The following is a 24,539-nucleotide window of genomic DNA, read 5'->3' as shown; positions in this document are numbered from 1 at the left end:
AGGCTGAACTGGATGGACAAATGTCTTTTTTCGGCCTTACTAACTATGTTACTATGTTACTATGTACTTTTTTCCCCTTCGCTGACCCGAGTGTGCCGGAATGGCATGGGGAATATTACTCGTCTGCACACAAGATGGAGCGATTCTACAGAACTGTCAAATGAAGATTATGTATGATGGGATTAGATGCGTCTGGTTTAATGGACAGATTTGGATAAGAAGAATTAGCATGAGGCAGAGTCCAAGTATTTGAGTCGAGATAATGGGCTGTTTGTTTGTACTGAGAGTCTCCGCACACATTTATTACGCATTCATGCATCATTCCCCCTTACAGTGTTTACTAGTCAGATAGTTTTCATGATGCCCTAATCCTTCTAGATTAAGTGAGGTCTGACACAAAAGAAAAACTCATTTTTCTACTCTATAGCTCTTGGAAATGGCGATAAATTATGACTAATCTGCAGACGGCTGATATGTCACCTCACGTATTGTGTTCTTAAACATTTTTTGAACAAAGGGAGCAGAAATAGTTTGTTTCTTCTCTAAGAAAAGACAACGCAACGTACATAGATAAGATTCATAAGTAGGGATTAAACATTACAGCAAAGCTGACAACATATGTATACAAGGCTTTGTTCACACTGTTGTCAAGTCCTCTTTCTACTATGGATCTGTATTGTAGGGAAGAGACCCTGATTCCAGTGATGTGTCACTTTCTGCACTGCTTGCTGTCATTTTGATAAAATCACTGTTTTCTCCGCTGCAGATCAAGCAGTTCTCTAAATGCAGAGCTCTGTATAACCCCGCCCACACCACTGATTGGGAGCTTTCTGCCTATGCACAGTGTACACAGAAACCGTCAATCAGTGAAAGGGATTGGCATGTTATATAGAGTTCATGAACATGGAGGACTACCTGGCAGCAGATTTACTAGTCCTCTACTGATAAAATCACCATTTTATCAGCTGGAGATTATCAAAACTCCAGCAAACAGCCCAGTAAGTGGCACATTGCTGGAATCAAAGTCTCTGCCTCTACATTCGCTGCTCTCAGATTAAGTGCCAAAAACCTGGTGACAGATTCCCTTTAAGAAATACCACTGAGTTATAACATAAGTATTTGGAAATTTGCGCCTGTAGTACACGATTAATTGAATATGTATAAAATGCTTGCGATTTGGGCTGAGGCATCAAGAGTTATACCCTGGGGCAATTTTAGTACAAAGTGCAATACAGATACTATACACAGCAGCTATAAGGAATCAAAGGACATGGCATCAAGTCTCTCCGGCGATTCACTTCATCGCTTGGGGTTCCTATAAGCCGGGACAGAGACCGTGGCAGTGGCTACAGCTTAATACGTCCTTTCCCACAGCTGTTCTCGGCACATATGAGCCCCCACTACCACTGCTCAGCGAAATAGATGATGGCTTAACCTGAAAGATTCTGACCATTCAATTATCTGAATTTCTAAAACTTTATCCTTCAGCTTTTACGTGAATTGTATTTGCTGGATACAGGCCCCTCTGGAACAGCGAGTCGGTCTCTACCGACCCTGACACACCGTACATATTCATCCCAGTTCTTCAAGTTAACAGAAGGTAGAAATGAAGAAGGAAAAAGAAGAGTGACAGTAAGGAGATAAAACATCTGAAGGAGTAAGTAATTCTACGTGTACCGACTGCTGACTGCTCCCATTACATACTACAAAGACATACATCTGCATCTTCTGTTCTTAGCACGCACAATAAAGGCTAAAATATGATATCTGTCATCAACTTAAATGATTCAATGCACAACACAAAGAATGATAATAATCGTATCCATTGTTGCCAAAATATTTACCCTTATTAATGTCCTTGGCTGACCCACATCTTGAAGACAGCACAAGATATTGCGGAGAATCTTTCTCCTTCTCGAGGATAATTAACGACCGCGGACGTTTTTTGCTCATTGGAGACCTCTGAAGGTGACACCCTGTGAAAGCTGATGAGCACACAGGGCGAGAAGTGTGCAGGATGGACGGTGATCTCGGCTAGGATCTTCTATTTACCATCTCCACTTGACTAATATCCAACGTTAAGAGGAATCTTTCAGGTAATACCTCTCTGCTGTCAGTTCCCAATATAGTCTGTGCTTGGGGGGATCTAACAACCTCCTTTACACAACTGCCTATAATTCCAGTGACTGTGGGTGCGGTGAAAAGCAGGTTATGTGAACGAAAAAAAAAATCCAGAACTGCTGACTTGCAAACTACTTGATATACTATTACAGTAGTTACATACTTCAGAGCTGTACAAAGCATCACAAGCTGTTCTCAACCAACTGGTCAAAAATGCAGATGAAAAATAAATATAGGTCACCTACTCCATGACAGGTTTTTACTCCAAGAGGCCTCAAAATATCTCAGTGGTGGTAAGAATAGGTGGGAAGGATGAAAGAACCCTATCACTGGAGAAGAAACTCTATCCTTGCATGTGTAAACAATTAAATTAGGTTTAACGAGGTTGGCTACTACTTGTACATTGATGACTTGACCTTGGGATAGGTCATCAATGTCTGATCGGTTGGGGTCCGACAGACGGCACTCCCGCCAATCAACTGTGATCGATGTTAGCCTCCGGCTGGAAGTACTCGCTTGCCCATCTGCTTTGTCTGCTTGTGGTGGCCAGGGCTTGGTACTGCATATCCACCTCACATTCAAAGCAATAGGAGGCGGATGTGTAGTACCCTGCGGAAGCCACTCAAGTAGATGGAGCAGCTCGGCAAGTGAGTGACGACACCGATAATAGCTATGAGTGCTGGGTGTTGAACCCTGGCCAATCAGACACCGATGACCTATCCTAAGGATAGGTATCAATGTAAAAGTAGTGGACAACCTCTTTAAAAAAAATCCCCAGAATTTGCAATAGCATTGGCCTGCATTGCCTTGAGCTTACCTTTGGGGTCAGGCTGTCAGTAATCTAACATCCTTGATCAACTGATTGTGGATCCCATTGATAATTTAGTGGTTCAGTTTCCAGCAGTATCACATTCATGGTAAACTGGAAAACTTCAAAACCATGAAAGTGCAATAATCTTACCCAGCTAATACAGGAGGAATTTAGGAGTTAGAACCCCATATGCGATATGTCCTAGTGACTTGTCAAAAGTTGTGTTTGCGGCCAGAATGCTGAAACCCCTAACAATTGCTGGAACGATGGCGCAGAAGACTGAGTGCAGTGCTCCTTCAGCTTTTCTCTTGATCATCTAGGCCAGGGGTCCCCAACTCCAGTCCTCAAGGCCCACCAACAGGTCATGTTTTCAGGATTTCCTTTGCATTGCACAGGTGATGCAATTATTACCTGGGCAAGACTAAGGAAATCCTGAAAACATGACATGTTGGTGGGCCTTGAGGACTGGAGTTGGGGACCCCTGATCTAGGCAGCTTCAGAACTGCAAACCTCTTTGCTTGGATCTCCAAGGAGAACAAATGTTGATCAAAACCAAAAGGGTACAAGGCAGAGCTGAGGGTTTATGCTATGTCTTTCCAGCAATCACTGGAAGTCTCTATGACAAAAGTTTGTTTTGATGCAGAAAACAGAAAAAAGGTAATGTCAGCTCACCGTTGAAGTACATTGAAAAGCAGCGTGTATGGAACCACAAGCCAACCATTCGTGTTAGCAAATGTGAGAAAAGAGGAAAAGTTGCAGCTTCTGATAAAATTTGAAATATAATCTTCATTCCATCGAAATCAGTTAAAAAATTGTGGACAGGATGGTCAGCAAGTAACACATTGCCACCATCCTGTCCACAATTTTTTAACTGATTTCGATGGAATAAAGATTATATTTGATATTTTACCGGAAGCTGGAACTTTTCCTCTTTTCTCATATCAAAAGTCTACATGACATCAAATGTTTAACTAAATTGCAGGTAACTTTTAAGTAAAGATGGCTTACAAAAACATGGAAAGAGGGAATAAAATAATAATGCCCCATTAAGGGCGAATTCAAACATAGGAAATATGTAGCAATTTACAATTCAAAGCCCGGCTATGTACAATGGAAACCCTGATATGCCTTATGCTCATTATGTTGAGAAATTCAGCAGATTTTCATTGTGGATTTCACACACTGTGGATCTGTAGAAAAATTTTCACGCATGAATTGTTTCACATATCTGATATTCACAGTCTGAGTACGGATTGGGAGGACCTGACCAGCTGCGGGATCGAGAGGTCCTGACCGGCTGCAAGATTGGGAGGTCCTGACCGGCTGCAGGTCTCCTGCTCTTAACTCATCACTTTCATAGGCATATATGGGACTACAAAGCTAGGAGCAGGAGACTTGTGAGCAGTCTGGATACTGCAGTCCATACGCAGACCGTGAAAGTCAGATGTGTGAAACCGGTCCAGCAAGTATGCTACGTAGTCAGTATAGATTTACAGAATTTTTCCAATGTATGTGGACTTCGCCTTATAAGCCTCAATAATTCTTTTTAATGATTACTAGCTGAATAACCCGGCGTTGTCTGGGCATAGTAAATATCTGTGGTTAGTTATAGCACTTCACTTCTCTTATTTTCCCATCATGCTTCTCATTTTCCCTCTCACATCTTTCATTTTCCCCTAACACTTGTCATTTTGACCTCCCATCTGTCATTTTCCGATCACTCCACTATTTTCCCTCACTCCTCTCATTTTGTACTCACACCTTTTCATTTTCACCTCACACCTCTCATTTTCCCCTCAGTATATACATGTTTGTCATCTCCCTTATATATAGTATACACCTGTATGTCATCTCCTGTATATAGTATATACCTGTATGTCATCTCCTCTGTAAATAGTATATACCTGCTGTATGTCATCTCCCCCTGTATATTGTACATACCTATGTGTCATCTCCTCCTGTATATAGTATATACTTGTATGTTATCTCCAGTATATAGTATATACCTGTATGTCATCTCCCCTGTATACAGTATATACCTGCTGTATGTCATCTCCTCTTCTATATACCTATGTGCCAGCTCCTCTTTTATATAGTATATACCTGTATGTCATCTCCTCCTGTATATAGTATATACGTGTGTCATCTCCTCCTGTATATAGTATATACCTGTATGTCATCTCCTATATATAATATATACCTGTATGTCATCTCCTCCTGTATATAGTATATACCTGTAAGTCATCTCCTCCTGTATATAGTATATACCTGTGTGTCATCTGCTCCTGCATATAGTATAACCTGCAAGTCAACTCCTCCTGTATATAGTATATATCTGTGTGTCATCTGCTCCTGTATATAGTATATACCTGTGTGTCATCTCCTCCTGTATATAGTATGTACCTGTATGTCATCTCCTCCTGTATTAGACCTCGTACACAAGTTATTTGGTCAGTATTTTTACCTCAGTATTTGTAAGCTAAATTGGCAGCCTGATAAATCTCCAGCCAACAGGAAACTCTCCCGCCTGGCAGTATATATTAGCTCACACATACACATAATAGACAGGTCATGTGACCAGCTGCCGTATTTCCTATACGGCACATTTGTTGCTCTTGTAATTTGTCTGCTTATTAATCAGATTTAAATTTTTGAAGGATAATACCAGACTTGTGTGTGTTTTAGGGCGAGTTTCATGTGTCAAGTTGTGTGTTGAGTTGTGTGTGGCGACATGCGTGTAGCGACTTTTGTGAGAGGAGTTGTGTGGCGACATGCGTGTAGCAATTTTTTGTGTGTCGAGTTGCACGTCACGGGTTAGTGTGGCAAGTTGTGTGCAGCAAGTTTTGCGCATGGTGAGTTTTGCGCGTGGCGAGTTTTATGTGTGGTGCGTTTTGAGTATGTGCAAGTTTTGTGTGAGGCAACTTTTGCATGTGTTGCAACTTTTGTGCATGTGGCAATTGTTCCACGTGTGCAAGCTTTGTGTGTGGCGAGTTTTCCACGTGTGGCTAGTTTTGCGTGAGCCTAGTTTTGCATGTGGCGAGTTTTGCATGTGGCGAATTTTGCGCGTGGTGAGTTTTGAACGGTGACTTTTGTGTTTCGAATTTTATGTGGCGAGGTTGGTGTATGTGTGGTGAAATGTGTGCTGAGGGTAGTATACGTGTTCAAGCACGTGATAGTGTGTGGCGCATTTTGTGTGTGTGTTCATATCGCCATGTGTGGCGAGTATGCCATGTTGGGGCCCCACCTTAGCAACTGTATGCTATATACTCTTTGGCGCCATCACTCTCATTCTTTAAGTCCCCCTTGTTCACATCTGGTAGCTGTCAATTTGCCTCCAACACTTTTCCTTTCACTTTTTCCCATTATGTAGATAGGGGCAAAATTGTTTGGTGAATTGAAAAGCACGGGGTTAAAATTTCGCCTCACAACATAGCCTATGACACTCTCGGGGTCCAGATGTGTGACTGTGCAAAATTTTGTGGCTGTAGCTGCGACGGTGCAGATGCCAATCGCGGACAGGCACACATACATACACACACACACACACACACACACACACATTCAGCTTTATATATTAGACTAGCTGAAGAGCCCGGCGTTGCCTGGGCATAGTAAATATCTGTGGTTAGTTATAGCACCTCACTTTTCTTATTTTCCCCCTCACATCTCTCATTTTCTTCCTCACACCTCTCATTTTCCCCCTCACTCCTCTTATTTTCCCCCTCACTCCTCTCATTCCCCCTAACACTTGTCATTTCGACCTCACATCTGTCATTTTCCGATCACTCCACTATTTTCCCTCACTCCTCTCATTTTGCACTCAACTCTCATTTTCACCTCACACCTCATTTTCCACTCAGTATATACATGTTTGTCATCTCCCATATATAGTATTACACCTGTATGTCATCTCCTGTATATAGTATATACCTGTATGTCATCTCCCCTGTAAATAGTATATACCTGCTGTATGCCATCTCCTCCTGTATATTGTATATACCTATGTGTCATCTCCTCCTGTATATAGTATATACCTGTATGTCATCTCTTCTGTATATAGTATATAGCGACTTGTGGGAGATGAGTTTTGTGTGGTGACAAGTGTGTAGCAATTTTTTGTGTGTCGAGCTGCATGTGACAGGTTAGTGTAGCAAGTTGTGTGCAGCGAGTTTTGCACATGGCGAATTTTGCGCGTGGCAAGTTTTTTGTGAGGTGCGTTTTGAGTATGTGCAAGTTTTGTGTGAGGCAACTTTTGCATGTGTTGCAATTTTTGTGCATGTGGCAATTTTTCCGCGTGTGCAAGTTTTGCGTGTGGCGAGTTTTCCATGAGGTGAGTTTTGCACGTGTGGCGAGTTTTGCGTGAGCCTAGTTTTGCATGTGGCGAATTTTGCGCGTGGCGAGTTTTGAGCGGTGACTTTTATGTGGCGAGGTTGGTGTATGTGTGGTGAAATGTTGAGGGTGGTATATGTGTTCAAGCACGTGGTAGTGTGTGGCGCATTTTGTGTGTGTGTTCATATCCCCGTGTGTGGTGAGTATCCCATGTTGGGGCCCCACCTTAGCAACTGTACGATATATACTCTTTGGCGCCATCGCTCTCATTCTTTAAATCCCCTTTGTTCACATCTGGCAGCTGTCAATTTTCCTCCAACACTTTTCCTTTCACTTTTTATGTAGATAGGGGCAAACTTGTTTGGTGAATTGGAAAGTGCGGGGTTAAAATTTCTCCTCACAACGTAGCCTATGACGCTCTCGGGGTCCAGACATGTGACTGTACACAATTTTGTGGCTGTAGCTGTGACGGTGCAGATACCAATCCCGGACATACACACATACATACACACACATTCAGCTTTATATATTGGATTGATGTATACAACATTGATCACTAAGCTTACCTGATCTATCGTCATTCTGGACTTCACATCTCCGGCATAGTTCTGGAATTGTCTTCAGGGATGTTATGGAATACTGGGGAAGATAAAACAACATGGATTACACTCAACAATGCAAGTTGGTGCAAAAACAAGTTCCCAGGGCTAAGTTACTGCTTTAAATTGTAAATGCAATTTCCAGCTTTTTGTGTGGGTGGATGGGATTTGTAACCATCCAAACTCACATTAAGAATTAACATTGTGCGAGCCAGGCTAGTTAGCATACGATGTAACAAAAGGGAGACTCAGGAAGCAAGAGCCAACTTCTTTAAACATTACTCGGAGCCTGGTTATTTTTGCTCCCACAAGTTTACATCAAGTTACATGACACTGTATATACAAAATAGTATAATTTCAGAGAAATTAAGTTAGTCCAATAAAACAGCATCATCTAAACCATATGCAGGATGAATGAGAGGACTAGTAGTATTTCGGCACAAAACAAATATAGGCTATAACAATGGCTTCCTGCTCAGAACTAGAACAATATTTCTTATGCACAATCCTGTAATTTCTTTTGTGCCTTGTATGACTTTATACCTACAAGATCTGTGTGGACGACTAAGTGAGCAATAAGTGAGTAATAAGTGAGTAATAAGTGAGTAACAAGTGACAATTGCTACAACAGATTTAATGTATGTTATGCAACAAAGTAACAACTTCTTAGTGTTTCACATTTCTCAGTTTCAACTTTTTCTTTAAGAAAGAGGCAGCCGCTAAACATTCTTCTTAGTACAAATTTTATATCCAAAATTCATATATTAAGAAAATGATTTTAAGGATACAATTACGCACCTTACTTTTGGATTATCAGACTTTGAATTTTAGGCCTTGCACACGTTAAGTTAGTCTTACATTTCACATAAAGGCTGTGAAAGGCTCCTGTTGTAAATATGAAACATATCCATATGGCTCTATTGACTATTGTGAAAAGTGTCTTATAAGTTTCAGGTCAAGTATTTTAGCATAGGAGTCTATGAACAATTCGAAATTTCACAGTAAACTAATAAATGTAGTTTCTCCAAAAACAATAATTAAATCTCTGAGTGACTAATCCAATTGGAGTAGTCAGTGAAAGTCTATGAACAATGTACACCACTATATGCTTATACAGTGACATACACACTAGCATACTGTTAGAAGTAAAAATGGGGCAATATTCTCAACTGAGAGCTCCTTCACATGTCAGTGATGGCTCTTGTGCACACAAAAGGTCTGAGTTTCATTCGGATAACCAGTGTTTATCATCAGCATTTGATCCGTTTCAATACTTTTTTTTTGGCTAAAAAAAAAACCTGGTGGAGGGATCTGAACCTTCTTCTATCAAACAGTTGTTGAAAAACGGAAGCACAGAGATGGCGTCCGAGCACATTGGCAAGTTGGAGCTGACACTTGGTGCAATATTGGACAAGTCTCTCTGCTTTTCTGGACTATTTGGTCATAGCAAATAAACAAACACTTGACTACCCCATAGACTATCATAGGTACGAAAGCTATCTGTGAAAAACAGGCATAGCATTTGTCCAAAGAACCTGATGTGTAAAGCAGGCCTTACCATGTATGAGTGACAGACTGCCTCATAGAGGAGAAACCATTGCCATTTATAATAATGGAGTCTTTGTGTTTGTCCTAGCATGCCCCAAGCCCCAGGTGCGACTGCAAACTTTGCATTCCCTATACTTACATCCCTGTGGTCATGCGAACCTCTATCCATGTCAGGTCATTCTTTCTAATTTCATATGACATCACTGACCTGTTATATTTATAGTACAGAGTAAATTAATTTGGGTCAAGATGGCGCATGTAGAACCAGCCACAAAGATTGGCATATCTGAGAATACACTATTTCCTGAGACCCCCAGGTGGTTGAAGCCCCAATTTGGCCCTGAGTGCACTCTTTGTCGTCTAACACACATAAAAAAAACCCAACATGAATTAATTTTACATTTCTATACACCTTTAAATGGCAAAGAGCACCATAATGAAACCAATGCATAGGAATAAGTATGACCATCTGAGGGATATTTCCCCGATCAAGTGAGGAGGCTACGCCTCTGTATACGTTAGAGGACCTACATGGCTCTAGGCAATAATTAAAAGCACACAAAGTAGCCACTAAGTTTACTTTAGGAATCTGAAAGTGGTAGTCACTCCCGAAATATTAACAGACCCAGCGTCTCCACATTTTCACTCACAACCTTGTTATATAAACATTAAGTAATATTCGGCTGATCAATTATGGACACAAATTAAAATTCCTTACCAACCACACTCTGAAAGGCCAAGAGTGAAAACGTACTCTCCACTTCTAGATGTCATAACGAATATGCCAACCAAAAACAAATGTGGAAAAAATCAAACAGTGCAGCAACTGGAACAATGAGTAGATTTTACAAATAAAATATTTATAGCACATTGTGAAATAAAAGAGTAAAGCTGTGGCGAGCAACCACCAGCTCAACCACATTAAAGATGTTGCTATTAATATGAGCGTCTTGGTGCCAGCTTGGATTAGTGTCTCTTTGTTCTGTTTTCCCCATAGCAAAAATTCTTTGAAAGATTATTTGGTTGCATTTTTTGTAGTTTCCATTTCCGACTTTGCTCAAATCTGTTGGTTTAAGGTTATGATTTCTAAACACAACTGCTGAATAAATGATGACATTTTTTCCTATCTACAACACTTTACTAAAGGCCAATATGAAAAGTCATAACGCATAAAGCCTTTAACTTATGACAGCATTCTGGATCCATGTAGTATGGCCTATACATTGACTTTGTATGGCCGGAGACACACTAGCATTTGTGAAATTGATCCGATTTTGTTTCCGAAAAATCGGATGAGTGTCATATGTCATGCAGTGCCATGCATTTTTCATGCAAGTACAATCCGATTTTTTAACAATTATGTACACATAGTTTTCAAAGGAGACATTCTTATATATATATATATATATATATATATATATATATATATATATATATATATATATATATATATATATATATATATGTGTATGTATATATACAGTTAGGGCCAGAAATATTTGGACAGTGGCACAAGTTTTGTTATTTTAGCTGTTTACAAAAACATGTTCAGAAATACAATTATATATATAATATGGGCTGAAAGTGCACACTCCCAGCTGCAATATGATAGTTTCCACATCCAAATCAGAGAAAGGGTTTAGGAATCATAGCTCTGTAATGCATAGCGTCCTCTTTTTCAAGGGACCAAAAGTAATTGGACAATGGACTCTAAGGGCTGCAATTAACTCTGAAGGTGTCTCCCTCGTTAACCTGTAATCAATGAAGTAGTTAAAAGGTCAGGGGTGGATTCCAGGTGTGTGGTTTTGCATTTGGAAGCTGTTGCTGTGAGCAGACAACATGCGGTCAAAGGAACTCTCAATTGAGGTGAAGCAGAACATCCTGAGGCTGAAAAAAAAGAAAAAATCCATCAGAGAGATAGCAGACATGCTTGGAGTAGCAAAATCAACAGTTGGGTACATTCTGAGAAAAAAAGGAATTGACTGGTGAGCTTGGGAACTCAAAAAGGCCTGGGCGTCCACGGATGACAACAGTGGTGGATGATCGCCGCATACTTAATTTGGTGAAGAAGAACCCGTTCACAACATCAACTGAAGTCCAGAACACTCTCAGTGAAGTAGGTGTATCTGTCTCTAAGTCAACAGTAAAGAGAAGACTCCATGACAGTAAATACAAAGGGTTCACATCTAGATGCAAACCATTCATCAATACCAAAAATAGACAGGCCAGAGTTAAATTTGCAGAAAAACACCTCAAGAAGCCAGCTCAGTTCTGGAAAAGTATTCTATGGACAGATGAGACAAAGATCAACCTGTACCAGAATGATGGGAAGAAAAAAGTTTGGAGAAGAAAGGGAACGGAACATGATTCAAGGCACACCACATCCTCTGTAAAACATGGTGGAGGCAACGTGATGGCATGGGCATGCATGGCTTTCAATGGCACTGGGTCACTTGTGTTTATTGATGACATAAGAGCAGACAAGAGTAGCCGGATGAATTCTGAAGTGTACCGGGATATACTTTCAGCCCAGATTCAGCCAAATGCTGCAAAGTTGATTGGACGGCGCTTCATAGTACAGATGGACAATGACAACAAGCATACATCCAAAACTACCCAGGAGTTCATGAGTGCCAAAAAGTGGAACATTCTGCAATGGCCAAGTCAATCTCCAGATCTAAACCCAATTGAGCATGCATTTCACTTGCTCAAATCCAGACTTAAGACGGAAAGACCCACAAACAAGCAAGACCTGAAGGCTGCAGCTGTAAAGGCCTGGCAAAGCATTAAGAAGGAGGAAACCCAGCGTTTGGTGATGTCCATGGGTTCCAGACTTAAGGCAGTGATTGCCTCCAAAGGATTTGCAACAAAATATTGAAAATAAAAATATTTTGTTTGGGTTATGTTTATTTGTCCAATTACTTTTGACCTCCTAAAATGTGGAGTGTTTGTAAAGAAATGTGTACAATTCCTACATTTTCTATCAGATATTTTTGTTCAACCCTTCAAATTAAACGTTACAATCTTCACTTGAATTCTGTTGTAGAGGTTTCATTTCAAATCCAATGTGGTGGCATGCAGAGCCCAACTCGCGAAAATTGTGTCACTGTCCAAATATTTCTGGCCCTAGCTGTATATATTAGATAGATATATATACAGAAAGTTAGGTATAAATATGTGAGTGATACTTATTTTCCACCATAACTTGCAAAATAAATCTTGCCAAATCAGACAAGATGATTTTCTGGATTTGTTTTGTCATTTTGACTCTCACAGTTGTGGTCTACCTATGATGTCCATTACAGGCCTCTCACCTTTTTAAGTGGGAGAACTTGCACAATTGTGGGCTGACTAAATACCATACTTTTTTTCCCCCACTGTATATATTTTTTTTATGTCTTGGCGCTTCTACACAATGAAAAGTATTTTAAAAATAGTTTTGCATCACTTTATTTTCAGAGCTATAACCTTTAGATGGAGCTTTCTGGCGGGTTGTTTTATTCGGGACAAGATTATATTTTCAGAGATACCATTTTCATTTACATTTGACTTTTTTAATACGTTTTATTCAGCGGTATAATGAAAAATCATCATTTTTTTCCTACTTTTTTATGGTGTTCACTGAAGAGCTTAACTAGTGGGACAGTTTTAGAAGTCAAGTCGTTCCGGCCACGGCATTGCCAAAATATGTGTACTTTGTTTATTTTTGTTTTTACATACATTTACGTATTTATTGGATTCATATTTCTTGTTTTTGAATTCTTTATTTTTTTATATTTTTACAATTTAGTAAAACTTTTTTTTTACCTTGTCCCAGTATGGGACATCAACTTTCCCTGCCCTGATTGCTCATCTAATACTTTGCAATGTTTTTGCATTGCAGAGTTTAGATTAGTGTATGGCAAACAGGGAGGAGGTGTGCTTACAAGCCACTGTGTCTGGGTGACCGCACTGTCAACTTTTGGCCCAAGGTTACCATGGAGACTATCAGCACAATGTGTCTAATATAAGAAAATCAACCATCAGCACTCAGCTTGGAGGATGCACGCTCCAAAGTCCAAGGATCCAATCGGACCAAGTAATCACAAATAGAAAAGAAGAGCAGCATCCATACCGGGTGATAGAGATCCAAGAAACGATTTATTCTGCCATCAAAGGTTACAACGTTTCGGCCATGGTGGCCTTTGTCAAGTGCACACAATCTCAGTAATGGCCATCTTTAAATAGTGTGGAGCCCACATGGGCACCAATCACCATCAAGGGGCGGCCTTTATTAAATATACATAAACATAAAAAATTAGTGCATAAATCACTATCGACATCTAATCACAGACCCAATAATACCCCAATCACATAACCCATAACAGAAAATATATACAGAAACAGTACAAAAAACATAACATCCCTTCACAGGCCAATAGCTGTGTTCGTTGCTCCGTTGTCATGGTGAGGCTTCATCCAATCATATACATTTGATAGGGCAAACCCCTTCCTTGTCCAATCACCAAGCATTAGAGAAAAGGGCGCAAAGTCTATGGCCCTCCAATGATAACCAACCTGCAGGAGAAAATCCGCATGGCCATAGAACGCCGGCGCATGCGCACGAAGCACACCACACGGCCGATCATGTGACCGCCCCGTGGTGCCGCCCAGCGCGCACGCGCTAGAAATCACAGGCCAGGCGCCGGCGCCGGAGAGAGAAGGCACAGCGAACACCACATGGCCGACACCGGAGACAACACAGCGTATCAGCGCCAGGGTCTCCGGTCCGCCCACATGCGACACTGCGCCTGCGCTCCCAGGACAACCGCAAACATAGCCAAATCCATGGCAACTACATTCCCTGCTAACAATCAATGGTTACATAGCAATTCTGACAGACAAGGAACACAGGGAGGAAAAAACACCCAAAAAGAAGGGAGAATTTACACAATGACAGCCTCCGTCTGTTCCCAGGGTGCCAAATCACAGACTTATCTGTAAAAGAAGAAGGGAAAAAAGGGGGGAAAAAAGGGGGGGGGAAGGGGAAAAGGGATAAAAAGAGGAGAAGAAATATCAAAATTAATAAAATTTGCAAAAATTGCAAAAATAGCACACAATTAAAAATACACAGAGAGGAAACACATCCATTGAACATGCAAGAGGTTTGAGTGCTGTCGGTGTGGCGCTATCGGGCTCGGACGTGCCCCCGGATTGTGCACAGTTGGTCCTCACACTGCTGGAGTTCATCCTCGGGAGGAATTTTTTCCTCTTTGGGGATGAGTACTACCAGCAGTTACGGGGTACCGCCATGGGGTCCAATGTGGCCCCCACTTATGCTAACATCTACATGGCGGTACTCGAGGACCAACATCTGTACAGATCCATCTTCTGGCGGCACGTCCGGGCCTGGTGGCGCTACATCGATGACATTTTTTGTGTATGGGAAGTGTTGTGAATTCTGTGGCTGAGTTCACTTCTGTGGTCACAAGTGGTATTGCAGTCTCTGGGCTTCCTCCCTCAGGTGTTTTGGTGAGCTCGTTGGCTGCCTTGCTATTTAGCTCCACCTGAGTCTGTCTTCCTTGCTCCTTGTCAATGTTCCAGTGTTGGATCTGAGCTACTGCATCTTTCCTTGGGCCTGCTGCTCTGCTAGATAAGTGCTTCTAGTTTGTTTTCTGTTTTTTCTGTCCAGCTTGCTATTAAAGGGACTCTGTCACCTGAATTTGGCGGGACTGGTTTTGGGTCATATGGGCGGAGTTTTCGGGTGTTTGATTCACCCTTTCCTTACCCGCTGGCTGCATGCTGGCTGCAATATTGGATTGAAGTTCATTCTCTGTCCTCCATAGTACACGCCTGCGCAAAGCAATCTTGCCTTGTGCAGGCGTGTACTATGGAGGACAGAGAATGAACTTCAATCCAATATTGCAGCCAGCATGCAGCCAGCGGGTAAGGAAAGGGTGAATCAAACACCCGAAAACTCCGCCCATATGACCCAAAACCAGTCCCGCCAAATTCAGGTGACAGGTTCCCTTTAACTTTTGCTGGAAGCTCTGAGAAGCAAAGGGGTGCACCGCCGTGCTGTTAGTTCGGCACGGTGGGTCTTTTTGCCCCTTTGCGTGGTTTTCGTTTTAGGGTTTTTTGTAGACTGCATAGTTCTCTTTGCTATCCTCGCTCTGTCTAGAATATCGGGCCTCACTTTGCTGAATCTATTTCATTCCTACGTTTGTCTTTTCATCTTGCTAACAGTCATTATATGTGGGGGGCTGCCTATTCCTTTGGGGTATTTCTCTGAGGCAAGTCAGGCTTGTATTTCTATCTTCAGGCTAGTCAGCTCCTCAGGCAGTGCCGAGTTGCATAGGTAGTGATAGGCGCAATCCACTGCTGTTTATAGTTGTGTGAGGATAGATCAGGTACTGCAGTCTACAGAGATTCCACGTCTCAGAGCTCGTCCTATTGTTTTTGGTTATTGCCAGATCTCTGTATGTGCGCTGATTACTGCACGCTGTGTTGCCTGATTGCCAGCCATAACAGTACAAGGAGCCACACCAATGATTCCCAATAGAGGGAAAAAAGAAATCCTGACATCATTTTTTTTTTCTTAGCTTTGTCTTCAGTCTTTTTTTTCCCCTAGACATTAGAGTGCTTCAGGACACAGCTGTGGACATGGATATTCAGGCTCTGTGCTCCTCAATGGATAATCTCGTTGTAAATGTACAAAAGATTCAAGATACTATTGATCAGAAATCGATGCTAGAACCAAGAATTCCGATTCCTGATTTGTTTTTTGGTGACAGAACTAAGTTCCTGAGCTTCAGAAATAATTGTAAGCTATTTTTGGCCTTGAAACCTCATTCTTCTGGTAATCCTATTCAACAGGTTTTGATTATTATTTCTTTTTTGCGCGGCGACCCACAGGACTGGGCGTTTTCTCTTGCACCAGGAGATTCTGCATTGAGTAATGTTGATGCATTTTTCCAGGCGCTGGGATTGCTTTACGATGAGCCTAATTCAGTGGATCAGGCTGAGAAAAATCTGCTGGCTTTATGCCAGGGTCAGGATGATGTAGAAGTATATTGTCAGAAATTTAGGAAGTGGTCAGTACTCACTCTGTGGAATGAATCTGCACTAGCGGCTTTGTTCAGAAAGGGTCTCTCTGAAGCTCTTAAGGATGTAATGGTGGGATTTCCTATGCCTGCTGGTTTGAATGAGTCTATGTCCTTGGCCATTCAGATCGGTCGTCGCTTGCGCGAGCGTAAATCTGTGCACCATCTGGCGGTATTGTCTGAGAGTAAATTTGAGCCTATGCAGTGCGACAGGACTATGACTAAAGTAGAACGGCAAGAACACAGACGTCTGAACAGACTGTGTTTCTATTGTGGTGATTCTACTCATGCTATTTCTAATTGTCCTAAACGCACTAGGCGGTTCGATAGCTCTGCCGTTATTGGTACTGTACAGTCCAAATTCCTTTTGTCCATTACCTTAATGTGCTCTTTGTCATCGTATTCTGTCATGGCGTTTGTGGATTCAGGCGCTGCCCTGAATCTGATGGATTTGGATTATGCTAAACGTTGTGGATTTTTCTTGGAGCCTTTGCGGTGTCCTATTCCGTTGAGAGGAATTGATGCTACACCTTTGGCCAAGAATAAGCCTCAGTACTGGGCCCAGCTGACCATGTGCATGGCTCCTGCACATCAGGAAGTTATTCGCTTTCTGGTACTGCATAATTTGCATGATGTGGTCGTGTTGGGGTTGCCATGGCTGCAAACCCATAATCCAGTATTGGATTGGAACTCTATGTCGGTAACCAGCTGGGGTTGTCAGGGAGTACATGGTGATGTTCCATTTTTGTCTATTTCGTCATCCATTCCTTCTGACATCCCAGAGTTCTTGTCGGACTTTCAGGATGTATTTGAAGAGTCCAAGTCTGATGCCCTACCTCCGCATAGGAATTGTGATTGTGCTACCGATTTGATTCCTGGTAGTAAATTCCCTAAGGGTCATTTATTTAATTTGTCCGTACCTGAACACACCGCTATGCGCAGTTATGTGAAGGAGTCCCTGGAGAAGGGACATATTCGCCCATCGTCGTCACCATTGGGAGCAGGGTTCTTTTTTGTAGCCAAGAAGGATGGTTCGCTAAGACCGTGTATTGATTACCGCCTTCTTAATAAGATCACTGTTAAGTTTCAGTATCCCTTGCCATTGATTTCTGACTTGTTTGCTCGGATTAAGGGGGCTAGTTGGTTTACTAAGATTGATCTTCGTGGTGCGTATAATCTGGTGAGAATCAGGCAGGGAGATGAATGGAAAACGGCATTTAATACGCCCGAGGGTCATTTTGAGTATCTGGTGATGCCGTTCGGACTTGCCAATGCTCCATCTGTTTTTCAGTCTTTTATGCATGACATTTTCCGTGAGTATCTGGATAAATTCTTGATTGTTTACTTGGATGACATTTTGATCTTCTCAGATGATTGGGAGTCTCATGTGAAGCAAGTCAGAATGGTTTTCCAGGTACTGCGTGCTAATTCCTTGTTCGTGAAGGGATCAAAGTGTCTCTTCGGTGTGCAGAAAGTTTCATTTTTGGGGTTCATCTTTTCCCCTTCTACTATCGAGATGGATCCGGTTAAGGTTCAGGCCATCCAGGATTGGACTCAGCCGACATCTCTAAAAAGTCTGCAGAAATTCCTGGGCTTTGCTAATTTTTATCGTCGCTTCATCTGTAATTTTTCTAGCATTGCCAGACCATTGACCGATTTGACCAAGAAGGGTGCTGATTTGGTTAATTGGTCTTCTGCTGCCGTGGAAGCTTTTCAGGAGTTGAAGCGTCGTTTTTGCTGTGCCCCTGTGTTGTGTCAACCTGATGTTTCTCTTCCGTTCCAGGTCGAGGTTGATGCTTCTGAGATTGGTGCAGGGGCGGTTTTGTCACAGAGAGGTTCTGGTTGCTCAGTGTTCAAACCATGTGCTTTCTTTTCCAGGAAATTTTCTGCTGCTGAGCGTAATTATGATGTGGGCAACCGAGAGTTGCTGGCCATGAAGTGGGCATTCGAGGAGTGGCGTCATTGGCTTGAGGGTGCTAAGCATCGCGTGGTGGTTTTGACTGATCATAAGAACCTTACTTATCTTGAGTCTGCCAAGCGCTTGAATCCTAGACAGGCCCGTTGGTCGTTGTTTTTTGCTCGTTTTGATTTTGTGATTTCATACCTTCCGGGCTCTAAAAATGTGAAGGCGGATGCTCTGTCTAGGAGTTTTGTGCCCGACTCTCCGGGGTTATCTGAGCCGGCGAGTATCCTCAAGGAAGGAGTCATTGTGTCTGCCATCTCCCCTGATTTGCGGAGAGTGTTGCAGAAATTTCAGGCTAATAAACCTGATCGTTGTCCGGCCGAGAAACTGTTCGTCCCTGATAGGTGGACTAGTAAAGTTATCTCTGAACTTCATTGTTCGGTGCTGGCCGGTCATCCAGGAATCTTTGGTACCAGGGAGTTGGTTGCTAGATCCTTCTGGTGGCCGTCTCTGTCACGGGATGTGCGTGCTTTTGTGCAGTCCTGTGGAATTTGTGCTAGGGCTAAGCCCTGCTGTTCACGTGCCAGTGGGTTGCTTTTGCCCTTGCCGGTCCCGAAGAGGCCTTGGACACATATTTCTATGGATTTCATTTCTGACCTTCCCGTTTCTCAAAAAATGTCGGTCATTTGGGTGGTCTGTGATCGCTTTTCTAAAATGGTCCATCTGGTGCCCTTGGTTAAATTGCCTTCCTCCTCTGATTTGGTGCCTTTGTTCTTCCAGCATGTGGTTCGTTTGCATGGCATTCCTGAGAATATTGTTTCTGACAGAGGTTCCCAGTTTGTCTCGAGGTTCTGGCGAGCCTTTTGTGGTAGGATGGGCATTGACCTATCTTTCTCCTCGGCCTTCCATCCTCAGACTAATGGCCAGACCGAACGAACCAATCAGACCTTGGAAACATATCTGAGATGTTTTGTTTCCGCTGACCAGGATGATTGGGTGTCATTTTTGCCGTTGGCTGAGTTCGCCCTTAATAATCGGGCCAGCTCGGCTACCTTGGTCTCTCCATTTTTCTGCAATTCTGGGTTCCATCCTCGTTTCTCTTCAGGACAGGTTGAGTCTTCGGACTGTCCTGGTGTGGATTCTGTGGTGGACAGGTTGCAGCAGATCTGGACTCAGGTAGTGGACAATTTGACCTTGTCCCAGGAGAAGGCTCAGCTTTTCGCTAATCGCAGACGCCGTGTGGGATCCCGACTTCGTGTTGGGGATCTGGTTTGGTTATCTTCTCGTCATATTCCTATGAAGGTTTCCTCTCCTAAATTTAAACCTCGTTTTATTGGTCCGTATAGGATTTCTGAGATTCTCAATCCGGTGTCTTTTCGTCTGACCCTCCCAGACTCCTTTTCCATACATAATGTATTCCATAGGTCGTTGTTGAGGAGATACGTGGCACCTATGGTTCCATCTGTGGAGCCTCCTGCCCCTGTTTTGGTGGAGGGGGAATTGGAGTATATTGTGGAGAAGATTTTGGATTCTCGTGTCTCTAGACGGAAACTCCAGTATCTGGTCAAATGGAAGGGTTATGCTCAGGAAGATAATTCCTGGGTTTTTGCCTCTGATGTCCATGTCCCAGATCTTGTTCGTGCCTTTCATATGGCTCATCCTGGTCGGCCTGGGGGTTCTGGTGAGGGTTCGGTGACCCCTCCTCAAGGGGGGGGTACTGTTGTGAATTCTGTGGCTGAGTTCACTTCTGTGGTCACAAGTGGTATTGCAGTCTCTGGGCTTCCTCCCTCAGGTGTTTTGGTGAGCTCGTTGGCTGCCTTGCTATTTAGCTCCACCTGAGTCTGTCTTCCTTGCTCCTTGTCAATGTTCCAGTGTTGGATCTGAGCTACTGCATCTTTCCTTGGGCCTGCTGCTCTGCTAGATAAGTGCTTCTAGTTTGTTTTCTGTTTTTTCTGTCCAGCTTGCTATTAACTTTTGCTGGAAGCTCTGAGAAGCAAAGGGGTGCACCGCCGTGCTGTTAGTTCGGCACGGTGGGTCTTTTTGCCCCTTTGCGTGGTTTTCGTTTTAGGGTTTTTTGTAGACTGCATAGTTCTCTTTGCTATCCTCGCTCTGTCTAGAATATCGGGCCTCACTTTGCTGAATCTATTTCATTCCTACGTTTGTCTTTTCATCTTGCTAACAGTCATTATATGTGGGGGGCTGCCTATTCCTTTGGGGTATTTCTCTAAGGCAAGTCAGGCTTGTATTTCTATCTTCAGGCTAGTCAGCTCCTCAGGCAGTGCCGAGTTGCATAGGTAGTGATAGGCGCAATCCACTGCTGCTTATAGTTGTGTGAGGATAGATCAGGTACTGCAGTCTACAGAGATTCCACGTCTCAGAGCTCGTCCTATTGTTTTTGGTTATTGCCAGATCTCTGTATGTGCGCTGATTACTGCACGCTGTGTTGCCTGATTGCCAGCCATAACAGGGAAGGTAGCCACGAGTGCCTCCTGGACTTCTTGGCGGAACTTAATGGTATACACCCGGAGTTAAAATTCACAATGACTTGTTCGGTTGACCAGGTAGAATTTTGGACACTTTGGTCTATAAAAAAGATGATAAACTTTGGACTGATTTATTTACAAAAGTGACTGACAGGAACAGTCTTTTGTGTTATGATAGCTACCATCCAAGACGTATGATGGACTCATTACCTTGGAGCCAGCTGATTCGGGTACGAAGAATAGTTACTGACACAGAGATGTGTGACACAGGACTTGACGAAATGTGTAATAAATTTATTCAGAGAGGGTATCCAAAGGTGAAGGTGTTGGGTTATAGGGACAAGGCGACCAGATTGACTAATGATGACCTACAGACACATAACATGAGGGATAAACCAAAATGAGTGCCGTTTGTCTCTACGTATTGTCCAGCCAGTAATGGTATTGCCAATATTCTCAATAAACATTGGGGGATATTACATAGGGGTTTGCCCCACATTCAAGATTTTAGTCCACGCCCTATATTGTCGTATAGACGAGGGCGTAACTTGAGAGATCGTTTGGTGAAATCCGATATTGGGCCAGGCAAAGTTACCATCCAGGCGACATTTTGTCCTCCTCGGATGGGTAACTTTCCCTGTCTCAATTGTGCTTGCTGTGGAAATATGCTTAAGGGTGACAGCTTTTGTCACCCTCGTACTGGTAAAAAATTTATGATTAACGAACGGTACACATGTTCATCAAAATTTGTTATCTATTTAATAGTGTGCCCATGTGGACTAATGTACGTTGGTGAAACAACGAGAGAAATAAGAACAAGGATAAGTAAGCACAAGAGTACGATACGTACAAACTTACAGGATTTACCAATTCCAAAACATTTTAGTGAATGTAGACATTCCATCAATCAGCTGCGTTTTAGAGTCATTGATGGGGTTCCTGCTCTGAGGAGAGGGGGTGACAGGACACTCAAATTGAAACAGAAGGAGTTGAGGTGGATCTCAGTATTAGAGACGCTACAGCCCAAAGGCCTTAATGTAGATTATAACCTACAGATTTGCGTGACATAGTTGAATAACATAGTTGAATAGATGGATATCTGATATATGAGGTAGGTTGTAGATTTAATCTCAATTAATGATGTTCTTGCTCACCCGTACTCATTTAGGGTATGTGTTTCCTCTCTGTGTATTTTTAATTGTGTGCTATTTTTGCAATTTTTGCAAATTTTATTAATTTTGATATTTCTTCTCCTCTTTTTATCCCTTTTCCCCTCCCCCCCCCTTTTTTCCCTTCTTCTTCTACAGATAAGTCTGTGATTTGGCACCCTGGGAACAGACGGAGGCTGTCATTGTGTAAATTCTCCCTTCTTTTTGGGTGTTTTTTCCTCCCTGTGTTCCTTGTCTGTCAGAATTGCTATGTAACCATTGTTTGTTAGCAGGGAATGTAGTTGCCATGGATTTGGCTATGTTTGCGGTTATCCTGGGAGCGCAGGCGCAGTGTCGCATGTGGGCGGACCGGAGACCCTGGCGCTGATACGCTGTGTTGTCTCCGGTGTCGGCCATGTGGTGTTCGCTGTGCCTTCTCTCTCCGGCGCCGGCGCCTGGCCTGTGATTTCTAGCGCGTGCGCGCTGGGCGGCACCACGGGGTGGTCACATGATCGGCCGTGTGGTGTGCTTCGTGCGCATGCGCCGGCGTTCTATGGCCATGTGGATTTTCTCCTGCAGGTTGGTTATCATTGGAGGGCCATAGACTTTGTGCCCTTTTCTCTAATGCTTGGTGATTGGACAAGGAAGGGGTTTGCCCTATCAAATGTATATGATTGGATGAAGCCTCACCATGACAACGGAGCAACGAACACAGCTATTGGCCTGTGAAGGGATGTTATGTTTTTTGTACTGTTTCTGTATATATTTTCTGTTATGGGTTATGTGATTGGGGTATTATTGGGTCTGTGATTAGATGTCGATAGTGATTTATGCACTAATTTTTTATGTTTATGTATATTTAATAAAGGCCGCCCCTTGATGGTGATTGGTGCCCATGTGGGCTCCACACTATTTAAAGATGGCCATTACTGAGATTGTGTGTACCTGACAAAGGCCACCATGGCCGAAACGTTGTAACCTTTGTTGGCAGAATAAATCGTTTCTTGGATCTCTATCACCCGGTATGGATGCTGCTCTTCTTTTCTATTTATCAGCACAATGTGATCACAATCGTGTTGTGTCGATTGGAGCAGAGAGGGAGCTCCCTCTCTGTGCCATGCAAACTGATGTCACAGTCACTATTGACAGCGGCTTTAGAGGGGTTAAAAGTCCATATTCGGCGCTAGCACGGATAATGGGCGTTGCACCAGGGTGTCAGCTCTCCAATAGCACAGACACCCTCTTTTGATCACGGCAGTGCTCCGAGCAAGCCCGCAAAATCGTCACACCGTACATGTACAGTGGTTTGCCTAAATCACGCAGTGCCATATGGTGGCAGATGTCGTGAAGGGGTTAAAAGAAAATGACAAATAGCCACTCTGCTATAAAGGCGCAACTGATGGAGGGCTGCAGTGATAGTTGACTTTGTGGAACTTTCTCCCATCTCCCTACTGCATCTCTGGAGCTCAGCCACAGTGATTTCAGGCTCTTCTTTACTTCTCACCAAGGCTCTTCTCCCAAGATTGCTCAGTTTGGCTGGACGGTCAGGTCTAGGAAGACTTCTGGTGGTCCCAAACTTCTTCCACTTAAGGATTATGGAGGCCACTGTGCTCTTAGGAACCTTGAGTACTGCAGAAATTCTGTTGTAACCTTGACCAGATCTGTACCTAAAAAGAGGACTTGAAAATCCTCCAAAAATCTATAACAAACACCAAGAAAAGGCAAAGACGCTTACCTGTTAGTGCATTTGTTTTGAGGCCTGGACAGGTAAGCGTCTCAGATCTGTGCCTTGCCACAATTCTGTCTCTGAGCTCCTTGGCCAGTTCCTTTGATCTCATGATTCTCATTTGGTCTGACATGCACTGTGAGCTGTGAGGTCTTATATAGACAGGTGTGTGCCTTTCCAAATCAAATCCTATCAGTTTAATTAAACACAGCTGGCCTCCATTGAAGGCATAGAACCATCTCAAGGAGGATCACAAGGAAATGGACAGCATGTGACTTAAATATGAGTGTCCGAGCAAAGGGTCTGAATACTTACAGTTAGGTCCATATATATTTGGACAGAGACAACATTTTTCTAATTTTAGTTATAGACATTACCACAATGAATTTTAAACAAAACAATTCAGCTGCAGTTGAAGTTCAGACTTTCAGCTTTCATTTGAGGGTATCCACATTAAAATTGGATGAAGGGTTTAGTAGTTTCAGCTCCTTAACATGTGCCACCCTGTTTTTAAAGGGACCAAAAGTAATTGGACAGATTCAATAATTTTAAATAAAATGTTCATTTTTAGTACTTGGTTGAAAATCCTTTGTTGGCAATGACTGCCTGACGTCTTGAACTCATGGACATCACCAGACGCTGTGATTCTTCCTTTTTGATGCTCTGCCAGGCCTTCACTGCGGTGGTTTTCAGTTGCTGTTTGTTTGTGGGCCTTTCTATCTGAAGTTTAGTCTTTAACAAGTGAAATGCATGCTCAACTGGGTTGAGATCAGGTGACTGACTTGGTCA

The 24,539-nt window shown here is 42.7% G+C and overlaps 1 protein-coding gene across 2 annotated transcripts in view; it reads right to left on the bottom strand.

Moving 5' to 3' along the window:
- SNCAIP (synuclein alpha interacting protein) overlaps window positions 1-24,539 on the bottom strand; it is a 363,994-nt gene that overhangs the window by 124,302 nt on the left and 215,153 nt on the right. For both annotated transcript variants that reach the window (XM_069753553.1, XM_069753545.1), the window contains exon 4: window positions 7,828-7,900. In XM_069753553.1, the coding sequence (XP_069609654.1) occupies window positions 7,828-7,900 (73 nt within the window). The remainder of the gene's footprint in view (window positions 1-7,827; window positions 7,901-24,539) is intronic.

This window comes from Ranitomeya imitator, chromosome 1 (assembly GCF_032444005.1).
Source record: "Ranitomeya imitator isolate aRanImi1 chromosome 1, aRanImi1.pri, whole genome shotgun sequence".
In the NCBI taxonomy this organism is placed as follows: Eukaryota; Metazoa; Chordata; class Amphibia; order Anura; family Dendrobatidae; genus Ranitomeya; species Ranitomeya imitator.
The sequence above is the reverse complement of the archived record's forward strand: the minus strand, read 5'-3'. Positions and strand labels throughout refer to the sequence as shown.